The 21,144-nt window shown below is 41.1% G+C and overlaps 1 protein-coding gene across 3 annotated transcripts in view; it reads left to right on the top strand.

Moving 5' to 3' along the window:
- Positions 1 to 21,144, top strand: part of ITCH (itchy E3 ubiquitin protein ligase) — an 82,218-nt gene that overhangs the window by 45,096 nt on the left and 15,978 nt on the right. For all 3 annotated transcript variants that reach the window (XM_070744862.1, XM_070744864.1, XM_070744863.1), the window contains 12 exons: positions 1,051 to 1,175; positions 2,284 to 2,421; positions 10,536 to 10,578; positions 11,381 to 11,544; positions 12,796 to 13,021; positions 14,350 to 14,445; positions 15,483 to 15,657; positions 16,768 to 16,828; positions 18,247 to 18,331; positions 19,031 to 19,159; positions 19,745 to 19,817; positions 21,019 to 21,090. In XM_070744862.1, the coding sequence (XP_070600963.1) occupies positions 1,051 to 1,175; positions 2,284 to 2,421; positions 10,536 to 10,578; positions 11,381 to 11,544; positions 12,796 to 13,021; positions 14,350 to 14,445; positions 15,483 to 15,657; positions 16,768 to 16,828; positions 18,247 to 18,331; positions 19,031 to 19,159; positions 19,745 to 19,817; positions 21,019 to 21,090 (1,387 nt within the window). The remainder of the gene's footprint in view (positions 1 to 1,050; positions 1,176 to 2,283; positions 2,422 to 10,535; positions 10,579 to 11,380; positions 11,545 to 12,795; positions 13,022 to 14,349; positions 14,446 to 15,482; positions 15,658 to 16,767; positions 16,829 to 18,246; positions 18,332 to 19,030; positions 19,160 to 19,744; positions 19,818 to 21,018; positions 21,091 to 21,144) is intronic.

The raw sequence follows: 21,144 nt of genomic DNA, 5'->3' as shown, positions 1-21,144 counted from the left end.
AGGACCTCGGGCAGTTTCACCAGGACAAGGTGGTTCTGCGACTGGACCCCACCTTTCTACCAAAGGTCAGTTCCATGTCCCACAGATCTCAGGATATCATATTACCTTCCTTCTGCCTCCAACGAGAGCATCCCCTGGCAACTAGATGGCACACTCTGGATCTCACTAGAGCGCTAAAGGTTTATATCCAACGCACAAGATCCATCCGGAGGTCTGAAGCACTCTTCATAGCCTACCATCCCAGATCCTTGGGATCCAGAGTGTCTTCTACAGTAATAGGTCGTTGGATCAGAGGGACCATCTCTAAGGCCTACGAGACAGCTTCCCTTTCCATTCCAAGGAATATTACAGCGCATTCCACCAGAAGTGCTGCCACATCTGCCGCTTGGGCGACTCAGGCTCCGTTGGTAGAAGTCTGCAAAGCAGCCACTTGGGCCTCGCCAAATTCCTTCATCAACGATTCGTACGCATCAGCGGACGCTGCCTTCGGCAGAAGAGTACTCCAATCCGTTATCTCTCACGATAGCAAGGTACTCCCACCCTAGGGACCTATCTCTTGGGTATGTCCCATGTGACTGCTGGACCCACTCCTTCAGTACGGAGAATAGGCGTTGATTGCTTACCTGAACGCCTCTTCTCGTACGGTGAGTGGGTACAGCAGTCACTTCCCTCCCTTTGTGTGGTCTTCTTTTCCTTCTATTCTATTTTCTTATAACACATGAGAGTTGAACATTAAAGAGCTTCACTACTGAGCCTAGTCTATGGATTCGCGAATTCTGGGGAAGGGGCGGATCCAGCAGTCTTTTTTAATACTAGGCTCAGTTCCAACGGATTGGACAGGAGCAACCCATGTGACTGCTGTACCCACTCACCGTACGAGAAGAGGCGTTCAGGTAAGCAATCAACGCCTAATTTCTCCTAAAAACTCCAGTCTTCAAAATTTTAAACTATTAGCAACCTTTTTGAAACTTGTTCCCTCTGTAGTATTTTGATACATAATTTAAATGAAGGAAAGAAAAGTATGTTTGATATTGCTTCTGCTTCTTTTAGAATTGTATCCCCTGCTAGCAAGCTACAATTTCGTGTATGGAGTCACCAGACATTGAAGTCAGATATCTTACTTGGAAGTGCCACTCTAGATATTCAGGAGTCACTAAAAGCAAATGATATGAAACGTAAGTACGTAGCAACAAATTACTGAAAATTATATACTTTTACATATATGGAGCTCTGGTTTTTTTTAAATAACAGCATAGATGTCTGATACCAGCATGACAATAATTTCAAAATTAAAACAATTGAATTCAAAATGATTTGTTTGGAGGTAAAAACAGTTCTTTCAAGTTCAAATTGAGTTATCTATACATTTTGGAAATACTTTTGAACCTGAACTTGAGTTCTAAATTAGATTTAAGCAGGGCCAACTCACAAGGAGCAATTGTCTGAAGAACTTGTAAGCAATCTCAACTTATCTCCTTTCCTGAAGAGGAATTATGATGAGCCAGTCTATTTGTTGGCTCTTCATTTTATTGTGGTTATCAGCTTCACTTTCAACAAAGCCGTCTTCAGTTTGTGATTTTTTCCCTGGAAGGATGTTCCCAATTTTATAATGTTTTTATATATTTGAAAGTGTTGTTCTAATGTTAATCAAATTATCCAAGTTTTCTCTGTTGCATTATTTCTGCAGACTAGTGATGAGTCATTTCTTAGATTTTAAACAGTGTCTTCTTATTCATTCTCAACACTTTGAAATGCACATTAATGTATGGTGATGAACCTAAGGGATGTTGATACTCAAAATTATACAGAAATAAATGAATTGAAATAAGAAAAGTATTTGCAAAGAACTCTGATTTTTTTTAATCACATTAGTCATGTGATTTGAGTGGAAATCCTACTTTAAAATGCAGCAGCAAAAACTTTTGCAGCAACTTTTGCTGCTGAAGTGCCCATTCAGGTAAAAATCTGCTGTAGCACATCTGAAAAACATCTGTGGTCCTCTTGGTGAATGTCAATATATCTAAGGCTTTTTCAGTTGATGCAATAATGGAACAATTGTAAGAGCTCATTTCATCAGTGAGATTTACTTCCATAGGCCACGATAAGCAATGATATAAAGATAAGCATAAAAAAATAGGAAAGGCACATTGAATTAACACTATCAGTAATCCTTTAAAATGCATATGTGGGGCGATTTAAATACATTGTTAACAAATCTAACCCATTTGCTTAGCTTTAAGTAATTAAAATATTTTAATAGACTATTTTTGTTTTTTTATATAGTTGAGGAAGTGATTGTGAACATGGATCTTATTGGTGACAAAGAACCAACTGATGGAATCGGAGAGTTGTCTGTCTGTCTAGATGGTATGCAGGTGGATCCTGAGCTTCTGACTAATGGTGATGCCTCAAGCGGAAAAAGTGAGTAATATTTTCCTGTAGAGCCATGATGGCGAACTTGAGGCATGCATGCCAGAAGTGGCACATAGAGCCATCTCTCCAGACATGCCAGCCATCACCCGTTGCTCTTCTGGGTTCTAACACCACCAGCAGATCGTTATCCATGCCAAAAATCAGAAGACCACATAACCAGAGCGCATGCACACGCTGGAAACAGGAAGGTACTGATCTTCCGGTTTCCAGCGTTCCTGTGTGCGTGTGCCAGGTTTCAGCTCTTCCAGTTTCTGGTGCTCTCCTGTGCACACATACATGTGCTCCTGTTTTGGTACTCTGTGCCAAAAAGGTTTGCCAACACTGCTATAGAATATGCCACATAAACAAAGCCCTCAATCTTTGTTCAACTCACTGAGGTATTTCCAGTGAGAAAAATCTGTTGAAACCATAGATACTCTACCCTTCTGCTTTCACTTCTCCGTACTGAAGGAGCGGGTCCAGCAGTCACATGGGTTGCTCATGTCCAATCCGGTGGAACTGAGCCTAGTGTTAAAAAAGCTTGCCGGATCCGCCCCTTCCCCAGAATTCGCTCAGTTCGCATATCCTGCGGTTGTATTGTGATAGCTCGTTCAACTTTCTAACACCTTCCCTTCGATCTTTTCCTTCAAAAATAGTAAGAATTGTTTTGCCATTATTATTTACTTGCACTATAGCGCCAGCCGTTTGTGGCTCGGCTTTTTTCCTTTGGAGAAGTTGCGGTTTCGTTTTCCCCCGGCGGTTTTGCCGTGTACGATCCCCGCTGCCGCTTGTGGATTCCTTTAATCCTTTGGCCTGGAGGTCTTGGTGCAAGTATTGATTTATTGATTTATTGATTCATTATTGTATATTATTAAAGGGCTTAAGAAAACCTCCTGCGGAGTGAGACGCCTTGCTAGTCTCCTGGACTTAGTCGATCGCTTCCCCTTTAAGAAATCTTACGGAGCGATTTTTCGGCGCGAAGGCCTTCGCGCCCTTTTTAAAATTAGGCCTCTCGTGTTGGCCTCCTGCCAGCCGCGTAGGCCTCAGTCCACCGCGTGGATCCCGGAGCGGGCCTTGGGACGCCCAGGCTTAATTCTCCCCCGGCTAAGCCTCCAACCAGAGTGCCTTGGTTTACTTAATTATAAAGTTTAGGGAGGCTGGCCCCGCTGGATTTGGGGACACGAACTCTGGGTTTGCCCAGATTGCCCTCAAGTCTCAGCAGCTTCGAGGCCTCGAAGCAGGATCCATTCCTCTTGGGAAGTCCTTGAAATTCTTCTCCTTAATTATTCAATTATTGGCTCAGCCTTGTCTTCTGTTAATTGTCAGACTATGGCTACTTTTCCCAAGAGAGGCACAACTAAAGGTCCCAGAGAGGCCAGGCCTACAGGCGATGAGATTACTAGTATCCCCCAGGCCTCTTCCTCCTCTTCTCCAGGGGCCCGCCCCTCGACCAAGGTCACCAGGGCCGAGAAGAGAAGGGACCTAGCCCTACAAAGAATCCATGACAAATCAGCAAAACGTTTGAAAGTACAGGCCCAAGTACTCAGTAGTCAAGACCCCCCAGAGGCTTCTAGTCTACCTCCTTCTGGGGTCCCTGTGTTATCTCTGGATGAGCCTAACCTAGACAGACCCCAACCTAACCTATGGGGCATAGGTCCAGAGGAACCAGATATTATTGAAGATTCCCCCCAGCCAGGATCCTCCCAGGCCTTTAGGGATTCTTCTGCCATTCCTGCTGATATTTCTAGTTTACCTCCTGAGTTCCAATCTATTTTTGCTGTGTTGTCCAAGGCCATTGATGCCAAACTCTCCACCATCAATGAGCTTCCCTTACCTCCTCCTCCTCCTCGTCCCTCCCGCCCCTTGGGTTCTTCCCCAGCGGTTAGAGCTCCTATTCAGGATGATTCAGATTCCTCTCAGGACGAATATGAGGATATGGAGGATGATGAGGACCCCTTTCAAGGCCTCTCAGATGATGAGGAATCCCAAATAAAGGTTCCTTCTCCAATTACTATTTTTCCTTCTCAATTATTCAAATCTCTCCTCCTCAAAGCTAGAATTTCTACGGGATTAGCAGCCCAGGAGAAACAAGCCTCCACTTCCACTGATCCCCCGGAGGAGAATTTACCTTACTTCACAGAGGAACAGGAGGATAACGAGGTAATTCCTATGCCTAAATTGTTTAAAGATGCTTTACTCAAACAGTGGGATTTCCCAGCCTCTGGCCTTAATCCCTCCACCAAGGACAGAAAGTTGTACAAACTTTCCTCTTCCTATGAAGAGCTTCTATCTTTTCCCAAACCGGATGAACCTGTCAAGATCCTTCACTCGGCAGCGGCTGTGCCAGGCGAAGCGGAGGAAGTCCTCCGCCCAGAGGACAAGCGGATTGAACAAATGCTCAAAAGAGGATTCACCGCAGATTCCTGGGCCATTAAAAGTTCAGCAGCAGCTTCCTTTTTCTCCAGAGCCATGCTTCTGTGGCTTCGCCAACTTCAACAGCATATTCCTCCCGATGACTTGAGAGGTCAACAAGACTTCAACAAGGTCTTTGCAGCTGCCCAGTACGTGGCTGATGCCACCTTGCAATCTACTAGATTTTCTGCTAAGTCTATTGCAGCTTCTACAACGGCAAGAAGACTCCTATGGATTCGCCCTTGGCAAGCGGGAGTACGCCAGAAGTGGCAGTTATCCCAGGGCCCCTTAAAGCGCGACCTTCTTTTCGGTGATCTTCTGGATCCACTCCTCACGGAAACCACGGACAAGAAGAAAGTTTTGGGTCCAACCACAAAAAAGGCTACCAAAACGCAGTCCTTTCGTCGCCCAGGGCGCCAGCAAGATCAAGCGGCTTCCTATCAGAGATCTCCAGGTCAGTATTCCCCCCGCTTTCGTTCCCAAGGTAGGAACTCCAGGGGCAGAGGTTTTCGCTTCCAAAGGGGAGCGTCCTCTAACAGGGCTTCAAAAAAACCTAGATGGTAATCTTTCCTCAATTCCCATAGGGGGTCGCCTAGCCCATTTCGCCTCTAATTGGCGTCTCACCTCCAAGGACCCCTGGGTCATTGACACTGTTCAAACAGGCCTTCTTTTAGAATTTATTTCTCCTCCCCCGAAACGTTTTATTTCCTGCCCTTCTCCCAGGTCCTCCTCTGATTGTAACCGTATGGAGGAGGCCATTTCTCATTTATTGTCCATCAGAGCCATTCAACCGGTTCCTTCCGGTCAGAAGGGCCTAGGGTTTTTACTCCATCCTATTTATGGTTCCAAAGTCCTCCGGAGGTTGGAGAGCTATTTTGGATTTAAAGAAGTTAAACCTATTCATCAAATATAGGAAGTTTAAGATGCACTCCTTATCTTCTATTTTGGCCGCCATCCACACGGGAGATTTCATGGTCTCCTTAGACCTCACTGAGGCCTACCTCCACATTCCTATAGCCAAATGCCACAGGAAATTTTTACGTTTTTGCTTTCAAGGCAGGCATTTCCAGTATAGGGCGATGCCATTTGGCCTTTCCTCGGCCCCTCGGGTCTTTACAAAGCTCTTGGGGTCCCTGGCGGCCTATATCCGGGCGTCTCCCATCCACATTTTATGTTATCTTGATGATATTTTGATTCATGGGAACTCCCTAGAGAAAGTGAAAACAGACCTTTCTGTCACCATGTCAGTCCTTCAGGACCATGGATTTTCCATCAACTTTGATAAAAGTCACCTCCAACCTTCCACATCCATCTTACACCTGGGAGCCATTATTAATTCAGAATCCTCCCAGGTTTTTCTCTCTCCCGAGAGAAAACTCAGTATAGGGGAGTTAATTTCTAACATTTTATCTAATTCTTCAGTATCCATAGTAACTCTGTCATCCCTTTTGGGGAAGATGGTGTCATGCATAGGCATCATTCCCTGGGCTCGCCTTCATGCTAGGGAACTCCAGTGGCTCCTATTACCTTTTCAGAGATCGGGGCACAGCAACTCAAATCGTCGCATTGTCATCCCACCAAGTGTTCGCAGATCCTTCAAGTGGTGGAAGTCTCCGGCCATGGACAAAGGATCCCCGTTCAGGTGCCCGGATCAATTTGTCATCACCACAGATGCCAGTCTATCGGGATGGGGCGCCCACGCCCAGGGGATGATAGCCCAGGGCACGTGGTCCCCGGAGGAAGCTTCCAGGCCAATCAATTGGCTAGAGTTAAGAGCCGTTTCCCTGGCTCTGAAGCACTTCTCTCCTCGCATTCCCAACCGGCACGTTCTCATTCTCACCGACAACATTGCCACAAAAAGCCATATCTGCAGACAGGGGGGCACGAGATCCAAGGCCCTCATGAGGGAGGCCCTCAAGTTAGGCCTTTGGGCGGAAAAACATCTTCGGTCGCTCCTAGCCGACCACATCTCGGGGAGCCTCAACGTCCAGGCGGATTGGCTATCTCGAGCAACGATAGACCCAGGAGAGTGGAACCTCCATCAAGACCTGTTCCATCAAATCAGCCTCAGATTCGGCCTACCAATCCTGGATCTCTTCGCGACCAATGCGAACGCCCAACTCCCTCGCTTCTTTTCCAGATTTCCATCCCCGGGAGCGGAAGCAATCAATGCCCTCCGGAGTCCATGGCCTCCAGGCCTACTCTACGCATTTCCTCCAATTCCAATTCTCCCGGACGTGATTCACAAGGTCCTCACCGAGAGGGCCCGAGTAATCTTAATCGCCCCTCATTGGCCCCGCCGGCCCTGGTTCGCGGATCTCCAACAGCTGTCCGTCCAGGACCCTTGGCGACTCCCCGTTTCGGGGGATATGCTGCGGCAGGGGGCCTCATTCCATCCAGACCCGGAGTGGTTCCACCTCACCGCCTGGCTGTTATCAGGAGAGACTTAGAACTGCGTGGCCATGACCCCGATTCAGTGGAGGTCATTTTAAAGGCCAGAAGGGGTTCGACCAATCGAATCTACGACCACACGTGGTCCAAGTTTCACCAGTGGTGTCTACAGGAAGGTCTCTCTCCTCTGTGCATCCCCATACACAGAATCATTTCCTTCCTTCTGCAAGGCTTCCATAAAGGGCTTTCCACCAGCACCCTCCGGCGTCATCTGGCAGCCATTTCATCTGTCCTAGGGGGTCCCCGCAGACAGCCTCTCCGATCCTTCCCTGAAGTTCAGGAATTCCTCAAGGGCATAGCCAACCTCAGACCTTCCAAGGTCCACAGGTATCCATCCTGGGATTTGCCTCGGGTTCTCCATTCCCTCACGCAGGCACCATACGAACCCCTTAAATCGGCGTCCCTCAGGTACCTATCCTTTAAGGTAGCATTCCTGGTGGCTATTACCTCTGCTCGACGCATTTCGGAGTTGGCTGCCCTCTCAATCAGGCAGGACCTTTGTCAATTTCATCAGGACAAGGTAGTCTTGCGACTGGACCCCACCTTCTTACCCAAGGTCAGTTCCATGTTCCACAGAACTCAGGATATTGTCCTACCATCCTTCTGCCTCCAACGAGACCATCCCTTGGCAATTAGATGGCACACCCTGGATCTTATTAGAGCGCTAAGAATCTATATCCAACGCACTGGACCCTTTCGGAGGTCAGAAGCACTGTTTATAGCCTATCACCCCAGAGTCATGGGTGCTAAAGTGTCTTCAACAGTAATAGGCCGTTGGATCAGAGGGACTATATCTAAGGCCTATGAAGCGGCCTCCCTCTCAGTCCCAAGGAACATCACAGCGCATTCCACCAGGAGCGCAGCCACCTCGGCCGCTTGGGCGACTCAAGCCCCGTTGGAGGAGGTCTGCAAAGCAGCCACTTGGGCCTCGCCAAATTCCTTCATCAGGCACTACAAGATTGATGCTTACGCTTCAGCGGACGCTGCCTTCGGCAGAAGGGTACTCCAATCCGTTATCTCACACGATAGCAATCTAACCCCTCCCTAGGGACCATCTATTGGGTATGTCCCATGTGACTGCTGGACCCGCTCCTTCAGTACAGAGAATAGGCGTTGATTGCTTACCTGAACGCCTCTTCTCGTACGGTGAGCGGGTACAGCAGTCACTTCCCGCCCTTGTATGTGTCTTCTTTACCTTCTATAATCCTTTTTCCTCTAACAATAAGAGTTGAACACTACAGAGCTTCACAGCTGAGCCTAGTCTATGGATTCGCGAATTCTGGGGAAGGGGCGGATCCGGCAAGCTTTTTTAACACTAGGCTCAGTTCCACCGGATTGGACATGAGCAACCCATGTGACTGCTGTACCCGCTCACCGTACGAGAAGAGGCGTTCAGGTAAGCAATCAACGCCTATTTCTTTCCAGAACAATTCTATTTTTAAATAGCATAATTTTAAATAATCTATATTTTATTACAATGAACATGATGAATTAAAGTCTTAGCTATTAGATAATCTTAACCCTGTTTGGGATACTAAGGTGTTTTGGTTAGGGGTCCAGTCCTTTGGAATAATTCCTCTCCAAAAAAATAAATTCAGGACTTGCCTCTTCCTTTAACATCATTCCTAAAAGTAGTAAAGATAAAACTGTTCCAGAGGCATTTGGAAGTTATTTGCCATCAATTACTTATTACTGCAGTGTTATGGTTTCATGTTACATTGGATCATGATGTCAAGATTTTAAAAGTTAGATTTTATCATAAATTTATCACATATGTTTTCATTGTATAATTGCTGACAATACTGTTGGCATTTTAATTGTTGGTTTTTGTTACATTCCTGGCAGATTTGGAGGTGTAGAAATATAATAAATAATATTCAGAATTATTAAGATCTAGTGTAACCAGAAAACCAGCCAGCTTCTGGACAAACAACCATATGGCTTGACAAGGTTCTGTTTCAGATTCTTACAAAGCCTCCATTCTGCCAAGCTTTCAAGATTCTGTTGTTAACCTTTATAAACAATAAAATAGAGTTGCAGTATTTAATTCAGTTTCTGGTTCCTGATGTGGCTGACATCAGATGATTGACACTGGGACTCTAGTCTTAAGTATAGGAGCCATAGTGTCGCAAAGGATCAGCAACATCCCCCCTTCTAACTTTTGATTTGTGATTACTGAAGTATGAAAAAAATGGCCCAGATACTTTGTATATATGTTAAGCTCTTTTTTTAATAGCAGAAGAGTAGTGACAGTAATTCAGTTTGTTAGTTAATATTTCTAAATATTTGACATTATATTTGGCTGCCTCAGGAGGGCTGACTCCAACCTCGCTAATTCAGAGATGCGGTTGCATTTGGAGCGAGCATTTTAAGCCACTTTGTCTTCCAACAATCTGTTAGCTGCTGACCATTCCCCAGGGGAGCGTTTACACTCCTAGGTCAGCAGCCTGCCATGCCCCACTAGGGTACGGCATTCTGTGAACAGCAGAACCAAGCTCCACAAGAGCATGGCTAGACGAAGCCAAGCCCCATCAGGGCAGGGCCTGGCAAATTGACCCACTTCACGTGTGGCCAGGGCACAGCAGTTTCCAACACCTGAAGGTCTCCAACTGAAGCATTTAGAATTTTGGTCCCAGTGCATGTGACCTTGCCGTATTCTGGCATTTGGCAGTGGCTATCAGTGTAGCCATTCATCATGGCTTCAGGATGTCCTCCTCAACTGCCTCTGATTCCACAAAATGTTGCTTCATCAAAAAAGATACTAAACTGGATCACTATTGTTCCATTTTTTCAAGAAATAACTTTCTATATTGTGTTATCCATAGCCTTCAGTCTACCTGCTAATGTCAGTTGTTTATTTTCAGGTATCATCAATATATATTTTAATCAAAGGCAAGCAATGGTATCTACAAACTCCCTGTCTTTGCTGATTTTAGTTTATATAAAATCACAGAATTCTCTTTCGCTCTTCTCAGCTCTTACCTGATTTTGGGGCTAGGGTTCAGAACAGCACTGAAGGGATAAGGTGAAAGGAGCTATGGCTGAAAATTGCCAGCCTCCTCTGTTGCTCAGCTAAGAACTGTTTCCTGGATCCTAGTTCTGGATTCTTCTGTTTTGGTGGGACAACTATGGTCCCACTTTATCATATATTTAGAGTCGACATTTAGGTGCATAAAATTTCATAGTACAGTATAATTATGTAACATTTATATCTTTTCAGTGTCATAAATGTTGTAAATTTGTATTGTCTTATATTTAAGGTCCTGACCAAACTGATGGCTCCAAAGCAAAAAATGAAATAAGGTAAGGTGGTTCCAGTTCTATCTTACCATGAGTTCTAGATTATTGTTGTCTTAGCTATAGTTGACTCAGCATAAATACATTTAAAATTTATATTTAAATAGCTATTTAAAGTAAAAGGGGTAATTCAGAAAGATTAAGAGCAGATAAATATGAAGTGATTCAATGACACTGTAATCATATCTGGTGAATTGTATCTGTGTTCTAATGTCATAAATTCCTTTCAGAACTTTCAGCAATATTCAGAATTATTCATGCTACTCTGGCTATATGAAATCAAATACTACATACCATAACAACCTACACTGACTTCCTGCCTATTTGAGGATCCTGTGCAGACAGCTCATCCAAATGTCTCCATGGTGTTGCCCCACCCAAGTGTTTTTGATCCCAGCCCATTATTTCTTTTAACATCCGTTCTAGTATCTCAGGCAAAGTGAGATATATTTTCCAGACATTATTTTGATATCTCTTACGACAAGAATTGCTTTGCAGAATAACACATGAAATAACCTGTCATTATTGAAAGTTCACCTTTTTCATGAAGTTTGTACAATATACCTGCATATTTTATCTATTTTGCTCTCCTTCCCCTTTTTCAAAGCAAAATGATAAGAACGCTTATCATCTTCATTGTGGGGACATGGGCACTTTTGAAAGGGTATGCTGGAGGCATTAACTTTAGCGATCCTTTGCCCTATTAGATAGCACAATATATAGTATTTGATTTGGAAATTTAACTCACCCTTTTTATCTAGATGCACTTCAAGTTTCAAGGGTAAATTGTGTTTTCCTTTCTATTAAGGTATGTCAATGTTGACAATTATGAGCCTGCTGTTTCCAGTGAAAACAAGGAGGCTAATATTAAGGACTCTCCATTAATTGCAAATGGTGGCGTCAAACCTTCTAGACCTCCCAGGCCCTCTCGACCACCTCCGCCTACCCCGCGTAGACCTTCAGCTCCAGTTGGTATGTGAATATCAATATGAGATAACTTTTCAAAAAAAATTGAGTTCACAGTTTATTTTACTCACAAATATTGCCAGGAGTTTACTCCTGACTGGCTCATGGTTGACTCATCTTTCCATCGTTTTGAGGTTGGTAAAATTAGGACCCAGATTGTTGGTGACATTATGCTGACATTTGTAAATACTAAAGCACTATGGAGCAGTATATAAATCTAACTACTGTTGCTATTATTTTTCCACTGTGCTATTTAACTTTCTGACTTTCAGGAAACCTTTCTCAAGCTACCATACTTTTCAGAGTATAAGACACACCTTTTCCCCTCCTAAAAGAGGGTGGAAATGTCAGTGCGTCTTATGCATTGAATACAGCCATTTTTGGCCTCACAAAGCTCCCTTCCCATATCTCATTTTTGCAAAAAAATCCCCCCCCCTTTTTTTTTTTTTGCAGAACAGGCAGTTTTTCACAAAAACTAGTGTTTTTGCCTTTCCCCACCTCCCAGGAGCGCTCTGCCGGCCTCCAAAACCCTCTGTACACCCCAATTTTTACAAAAAACAGGTTTGTTTTTGCAAAAAATGAGGTGCACAGATGGTTTAGGAGGCCTGCAGAGTGCTCCTGAGGGCTGGAGGAGGCAAAAACATCCTCTGTTTTTGCAAAAATGGGAGTGTGCAGAGGGTTTGGGAAGCTTGCAGAATGCTTCTGTGGCCGGGGAGGACAAAAACTTTTTTTCTTATACACCGGTGCTCTTATAGTCTGAAAAATATGGTATATAAAGAGAAGTTGACAATGCTGAGACATGGATGATTAAAGTTTGGAAGATTTCACCATATCTAATAATTTTTTCATATTGAAATAACTTTTTAAAAAACCATTCATTCATTTACATGAACCTTCCCCAAACATGGCTCTGAAACTGTATATATTTATATATTTCCCTCTGAAAATTTGAATATTCTCATTAAAGACTTCCAAATTTTTGTGATCAAGAGAATGAGAAACTGCAGTTTCTCTGAAATGGAATTGTTTAAAATTTAACTGGGAACTACTTTTTCAAAACAATTGATCCCCAATTTTTAATGTTTTGTTATAAATAAAATTTGATATGTAAGTCTTTTTTACTTTGCCATTTTTAATTTTAAAAAAGTCTAATAATGATACTATTATCATCATGTACCAAGTAGAAGCTTACAGCTTTCTCTGATCTATTATAGTAAAAATAATCATTGCCTTCTTTCCAATCTATATTTTCTGCAGCATGTGTCAATGGCCCTTCTTCCACAGAATCAGAATCAGCTAATAAAGAAACTGTGCCAAACACAAGCATGTCAACAGCAGAACCAAATTCTAATGGAGGAACTGCAGGGACAGCTCCTCCTGCACCATCTCCTATAGATACACCACCCATATGCAGACAGGTTCAGCCAGCAACTCCTATTTCACAGCCCCATCCTACGGTTAGCCAAGGTCCTCTTCCACCTGGGCAAGTGTTCAATGTTCAATTTATTTCAAGTAGTTTTGTAGCTTAGAATCTTTTCCTTTGAAAGGCAGCAACTTTCTGGCATCTCTTTCATGCCTGAAGTCACCCCAAATATGGTTTGCATACTCAAAATTATAATTCTGTCACTTATAAACCAGTTTTTAAAGTTCTTTATCAAATCTCATATGATATAAATATCAAAATTCCTATAGCCGTGATGGCGAACCTATGGCATGCACGCCACAGGTGGCACGCGGAGTCATTTCAGAGGGCATGTGATGTATTGCCTTATGTCGGCTCCAGCGCACATGTGTGTGCTGGCCAACTGATTGTTTGCCTTGGGGAAGGCCGTTTCACCCTCTGGAAACTTCAAGGACACTTCCCTAAAGCCCTGGAATGGAAAAAACCATTCGACGGGCAAACTGGAAGTTTGGAAAATGGACTTCTGTTTTGCCTGTTTGGCCGTTTTTTGCACTCTGGAGCAGCTCGTGAGTGCTTGCACAACCAATGCGATTTTGCTTCTGCACCTGTGGAGGTAGCAAAATCATGCACAGAGCTGCAGGTGTGCCCTTGTTTTGGTATGCGGGAAGCAAAAAAACCCTGACCAAAGTACGGGTACACCTGTGGCTCTGTGCACGATTTCGCTACCTCCACGGGTGTAGAAGCAAAATCGCACTGGCCCCGCAAGCACTTACGAGCCCCGGTGGTGAGTGCAATTTAGCGTTCCGGCTAGTAGCCTATCGCTGATTGTAGTCCAACATTTGAATATATACTGCAAAAATATGAATAATATAGAATTCATTGACATGACAAGCAGATTTTGTCTGCTTTTCCCAAAAGTTAAAATGTGATGGGTAATGAATACTGCCAGAGTACTAGACCATACAGACAATGATTCAGATCCTAACTGCCAAATTAAGATGGGTAGTTGATCCAAAATTCTTATACTACATTAGTTTGTAGAATTACTGTGAGGTTAAAATGAGAAATTCCTAAATATTTGAGTTAGAAAGCAGACAGTACTTTGGAAGTTGAACGGCATATAAATTAAATTAAATTACATTAAATTACATTAAATTAACGTGACAAATATTTTTAATCCAGGAATTTTGTGAAACTGCAAATTGTTGAAGAATTTTATCAAAGATTGCACTATAGTAATAGCAGACTTACAAATGTGAAGTGAAAATTAGCCTTTGCTTTATATAATGTCTAAATATGAAGAAAATGCTCTTATTATATATTGCAATTGTTAAAGGGGTTGAGAAGCCACTTTCAAATAAGACAGAATGTGAATAAATTCAAACATAACAGTTTGTGTTTTTTTCCAGGTGGGAACAAAGATTAGATCAGCACGGCCGAGTGTATTATGTAGATCATGTAGAAAAAAGAACAACATGGGATAGGCCAGAACCTCTTCCTCCAGGGTGAGCAATTCTCGGTATATTAACTCATGGATTGTTTTATGCTAGTTTGTTATTGCTTTGGGAGTTATATGTTTTATTACTTTTGAATGTGGTTCTTGTAGATCTAGAAATTTGGGACATTCCCAAGCAGTTTTAAAAGAACCTATAGGTATAAATTCAGCATTCTTAAGTTTGCTGTACTGCCCCAACTTTTTTCTGGTTCAGTAGACAAGAAAGCAGTCAAATCTCATTTTTCATATACTAATATATTTATTAAAATACAGTCACACCTCGTCTTACGAACCTAATTGGTTCCAGGGGGAGGTTCGTAAGACGAAAGGTTCGTAAGACGAAACATTGTTTCCCATAGGAAACAATGTAAAGTCAATTAATCCGTGCAACCAAAAAAACCCCCCACAAGAAAACCCCCGCTGCCGCCCGGCTGTCACCTTTTAAAACAGCCTGGAGGCTTCTCAGCGACCTCCCGAACGCCGAAGCCAAACCTGAACTTCCGGGTTCGGCATTCGGGAGGCCGCCGAGAAGCCCCCAGGCTGTTTTAAAAGGTGACAGCCAGGCGGCGGGGCTTCCCAGCAGTCGCCAAACGCCGGGTTCGTATCACGAGTTGTTCGTAAGACGAGGGGTTCGTATCTTGAGGTACCACTGTATATACGATGCACTTGAATAATTTAAAAAGAAAAGCCTTATTTTTGCTATTACAAGCAAAGTAGACATGAATAAATAAAGTATAGCTGCTTTAATCAAAATGCTGGTATTGAGAAATATACTGGCCTAAGGATAGAATTAGATAAACTACTTTTTCCTCATGGTTTCAGTAAAATTGAGGAATTATTTTTCTTGACCCATTTTATTTATTTGAGTGTAGATTGATATCCTGGCTTTCATTCAGGACCTCCGAGTGGCAAACATAAGGCTCCCTATTTGTGTGTGTGTCCTTTATGCTGCATGCATTCTCCATTTTATTTCTTTTTTTATCTGATTGCTATGTACTTTGGGATCTGTGCTGCTTTCATTTAAAATATATTGTCCTTGTTCTTTAGTTGGGAGCGCCGAGTAGACAACATGGGACGAATTTATTATGTTGACCATTTCACCAGAACAACCACTTGGCAACGACCAACTCTGGAATCTGTCCGTAATTATGAGCAATGGCAACTTCAGCGTAGCCAGCTTCAAGGAGCTATGCAGCAATTTAACCAGAGGTTCATATATGGGGTGAGAACATTAAAGAATGGGTTGCAAATTAAATCTAACAGATCAGCATGCTACCATCTAATGAAAATTCAGAATTGAGATAACACTATGTTAATTTATTTCTATTGAAAATCCATTAAGTTTCCAAAAACAAAGCAATATAATAAAATTCAAACCGAATTTGCTTGATACAGTGTTCCCTCTAATTTTTTTGGGGGGTGGGCGGAAAAGTATAGTGTCTGAGCGGCAGTCCCTTCGGGACTGGGCGGCACAGAAATAATAAATAAATAAACAAACAAATAAACAAACAAACAAAAAACCCACCCTGTTTTGCCTCAGAGAATTTCAAAATAAAATACTGTACTGTGTGTCTATAACAGTGAGCTCATAATAGGGCAACTCTATCAATATCAAAATGCCACTTAAATAGTTGAGCTAGGTTCAAACTAGATTTTGATTTTCTTTCTCTCTTCCTTACTCCCATTCTTTTTCTTTCTCTTTTCCTTCCTCTCTTTTTTCTATCTGTTTCTCTCTCTTCCTCTCTCTCTCCTTCCCTCTCACTCTTTCCCTCTCGGCTTCTGGGCAGGTTTGGAAAACTCTGAGTTGATGATGATTTTTAAGTGAGCGATTGCTCACTGCTCAGCTTAGAGGGAACTATGGCTTGATATACATAGAAATCATTGTTCTTCCTTCTTACATAGTTTTGGAAAATTACCTCTGCTTACAATATTATTTTGAATAATTATTTACTTCAGCGTATTATGTCTTAGATATTTCAGACTATGTTTTATGTCTTTCATGGAACAATACAAGTAATGTTTAGCCTGGTAATGAGATTATGATCATAATTTATTCAAGGATTTTGCAAAGTCATGCCTTAAGTTTTGAACTCTAGCACTCCTTGTATTAATTTTGTTTATAAAGACACCTAAAGATTGACTTGATGAGTTTCTTAACTCCTGCTAGAAAATCTTAGCCAGTGTTGGATCCTTTTCACTCTTAATAAACATCTAAATTTATTGTCTTGAAAGAGAAATCTTGCTTTAAAATGATATATGTATAGCACAGATTTTAAAACAGCACTAGGACAGTTATTTAATGTTATTAAGATGTGTCTTCTGGTGATTATAGAATCAAGACTTCACACAGAATAAAGAATTTGATCCTCTTGGTCCCTTGCCACATGGATGGGGTAAGATGTTTTTAAGTTCAAGTTTCTAATATTACTTCTTTGGAATTTATTCTTACTCATTTCATTTAGTAATCATTGGGATATTTTTTTCTTATCTGACATTCATAACTCCAAAGCTTACATTCAGTGGCACTGAGATGCATAAGCCATATGTATAAGTTTTAAGTTTTATTAGATTTGTATGCTGCCCCTCTGCAAAGACTCAGGGCGGCTCACAACAACAGCAATACAATATACCAAGTATAAATAAAATATTTTTCCCCATTTATGGAGTTAGTGCATAATGTAATGTCAATTTATTTTTACTACTTTACATGCAGAACTGCATAATTGTTTAAAATCTTTAATCAGGATTAGACCTTTGTTTCTTAAGAGATGAAGGTGTGGTATTCAGCCAGATCAGTTCAGGTGAACCAGATTTTAATTTTACATCTGGATCACCGAACCGGTAGTTGTGAGGACTGACTGGCCCTGCCTCTCTCCCTTGCCCGCCCCCCCTCCGCTCCTCCCAGGAGTCTCCACGCAGCCTGTTTTGGATACAAGGTAAATGCAGGGCCCGCACAGATGCTCTGGGTGGCGAAAAACAGGCCTACTGGAAGTCTAGAAACTGGCCTCCGAAACCTGGGAGAGGCTATTTTTGCCCTCCTGAGTCTGCAGAGGGCAAAAAACAGACCTACCAGAAGTCCAGAAATGGGCCTGTTTCCAGATGTTGGGAAAGGCTTGAACGAAAGCCTCCAGAGCCTGGGAAGGGCAAAAACACCTCCCCCTTGGTCGTGGTGCAGGGGGCTGAGTAGACCATGCCCACCCAGCAACCGGGCAAAGAAATGGTCGCAAAACTTTTTTCAATCCCACCCCTGGTGAGCAGATGTATGCATCTGAAGGGGCATTAAATAGTGAGGCCTATTTTTCCCCCTGGAAGTAGATTTACTCTTTGTTGCTCTTGCACTGGTACTTTATAAACAGGATTTAAGCTTTTAGATCAATTTAAATACTTTATCTACATCATATTTCCAGGTAAAGTGTTTAAGATTAAAACCAACATAAAGTGATTTCAGAGCTGCCAAAATGTAGTTGGATGTATCAAAATTAATGCTTTCTCAGTAAGAATTTCCATACTTGCAATTCCTTACATCCTCTGAAAAGTTCCATTTGGGCAAGTTCATCTGTTCATTATTTTCCAGTTTTCATCTCCTATTACACATCCTAAGCTTTTTCTTAGAGGCCCTTGACACTGGTTTTGGGGGAAAGGGCACCCAAATTATTGTAGTGCATAATAACAATAAGATTTATATAAGTTATTGCTATTATGCACTACAAATTTATATGAGATATTTTCCATTAACAAACAGGCCCACATAAATATTACTTTTATATGTCTTACATCGAAACTAAGAACATATTACTGTATTTTCTCTCAGAAAAAAGAACAGACAGCAATGGCAGAGTATATTTTGTCAATCACAATACTCGCATCACACAGTGGGAAGATCCCAGGAGTCAAGGGTAAGATCCAGCATTGTTCAACCATGTCCAAAAGCTATGCACCTGTACTATAGTAATAACTCAAAAATGCATATTCACATTGAGTAGCTCATTATCATATCATATTTGTCTTTTCGGACCTCAGTGAAAATCTTACAAAGTTTAAATATTAACATTCAGTTAATATGCAGTATAATTATATATTACATACAGAATACTTGCAGCATCAGTGTTTGAAATATAAGCGCAAAGAATGGTGATTATTTCTCCTATCCGTTTTGTTCAATATTTAAATGATAAAAATGAAAAAACAACATGTACGTTAAGGTGTAACAAATGTTTACTACCTTATAAAATATTCAGATGTCATGGCATATTTTTAGTTTAAAAGGCCTTTATATGGAAGAACAGAATGGCAAAGACATACCAGCTGTAAGGAAAACAATATTATTTGTACTCTTTGATAATCTAGTAGATAAGGAAACATTGACCTGTGATCGCTGAGCAGGAGTAGCAGCATTTTTAATATTCTCTTACTAAATGTCTCTGGTTTTTCTCCCTTCTAATGGCACAATCCCTTTGAGTACCAGGTAAATGGTAGTGGACAGTTAAAGTTCTGCTCAAACAATTGCTAGTTTGGATTTAAGGTGCAGATATGATTTGCATAGTCATATCATAGTTGTAACATGCAATTCATATCTTTTGTATCTGTTTTTATAGTCAATTAAATGAACAACCTTTGCCAGATGGCTGGGAAATGAGATTCACTGTGGATGGAATTCCATATTTTGTGGATCACAACAGAAGAACAACAACATATATTGATCCTCGTACTGGAAAGTCTGCTTTGTATGTTTTTTCTCTCCTTAAATATCAATGGCATTTAGGCATCCTATAAAAAGGGATAGGGTTAACATAACACAACACTGGGGGGGGTGTCATATTTCATACTAACTAAGTTAGATTGCTACTTTCAGATCAAATATTTGACAACGGTTAATATACCAGTCTTCTATATACCCTTAATTCTGAAGGCAGGTCAGGTTTATTTCTGTTTTCGGGCAGTTTCTGAAACAAAAGATAATGCTTAAAAGGAATTACAGTATATTTCAGTATTTAATATGAACACTGTTTAATGTAATGTAAATGCTACATGGTTAAATCCATTTGAAACTAAAAGTGGGGTGACACTGAACATTAGAGATATTGACAAGTATATTTTTCTGTCCTTTCACTTTATAATTTGGAATTGTTCTCCTTGCTTTCAGTAAAATTAGAATGAAAAGAAGGCGGGTGGGCCAATTCCATTGGGGAATGATGGCATGCATTCTGATAGTATATTTTTATGTTCAATTTTATTCAGTTATTTAGGCAAAATCTTTAACTTAATATAAATTTGTGCTCAATCAGTGTCACCTTGATTTTTGCTTCCAGAGACAACGGACCTCAAATAGCCTATGTTCGGGATTTCAAAGCAAAGGTCCAATATTTCCGATTTTGGTGTCAGGTGAGAGATACTTCCCTTTAGAAATATAATGATGAAAGCTTTTGCTATCATCTGCAAAACATTTAACCTTGCCTGAAATCATGCAATTTGTTAATGCCATATTGTGATTTATGTAGGTTATTAGTACTATTAGTATTAGAATTGAAAATAATGTTAATAGAATAGAATAGAATAGAATTTTTATTGGCCAAGTGTGATTGGACACACAAGGAATTTGTCTTGGTGCATATGCTCTCAACGTACATAAAATAAAATATACATTTGTCAAGAATCATGTGGTACAACACTTAATGATTGTCATAGGGGTCAAAAAAGCAAATCAAGCTTATAATTGTCTCTATATGTTTAGAGCAAGAAATATTTATATAATGTTTTCTGATATTGTACATAAGGTACTTCAACTATGTTTCTATGTCCTGGATTTTTTGAGGCTGATGATGTATATTTAAACAGCTCCAGAAACATAAGGGTTGAAGAGGCAAAAAGGACAATTGGGTTCTTCTCATTCTGGAACAATTTTTCTTCTTTTTTTTAATTGTCTTGATCAGTAATGCCATGCAGACCTGAAACAAACAAACCACTCCTTCCCCACAACATTTGTTGATGACTCATTAAAGTAGCATGTTGGTCATTATTAAAACAGCCTTGTCTTTTTCTTGGTTGTACAGTTTCTATGAAGAGGCAGCCATATTTTGGAATCAAATTTGAAATATTCACAGTGCTAATTATTACTGAATTTCTGAATACTGTAAACATCAATGTGATTACCTATTTAATTATAAAAACATGTTAATGGGGAAATTACAGAATTGGCATGTCACCTTTTCCCAAAAGATTACACAATAATACTTTATATTCAGATCACTTGACCCTAAAGATATCAATGTTTCTTTATAGTGAGTTCACCATTTGTCCTTTGCATTATAGATTTGCCTTATTAGAGCATAACCCTTATGTGTAAAAGATACATTTCTTCTGTGACTCTGTAAACCAACTTGTCACATCTTCGAATGAATTAGAATCACTATGTGAGCATAAAATAAATGCAAGAAGCTTTCTTATTTTGTAATAAGAAAATTGCTGGGTATGAGCATAAAGTGTCTCCTACAGGTTAAGTAATTAATTTGTTCACAGTTCCTGCTGAGAGTACAATATGATTATCTAATATGTTTGTTTTTCAAATGTATTTCTTACATTTCAGCAACTGTCTTTGCCCCAGCATATAAAAATAACAGTGAGCAGGAAAACACTGTTTGAAGATTCATTTCAGCAGGTAAATGAGCAGAATTTTTTTGAAACTTGAGTGATATATTTTTTTCTAAAATTA

The sequence above is a fragment of the Erythrolamprus reginae genome, chromosome 3 (genome assembly GCF_031021105.1).
Source record: "Erythrolamprus reginae isolate rEryReg1 chromosome 3, rEryReg1.hap1, whole genome shotgun sequence".
NCBI lineage: Eukaryota > Metazoa > Chordata > Lepidosauria > Squamata > Dipsadidae > Erythrolamprus > Erythrolamprus reginae.
Note: the sequence above shows the minus strand (reverse complement) of the source record. Positions and strands in the feature narration are given on the sequence as shown.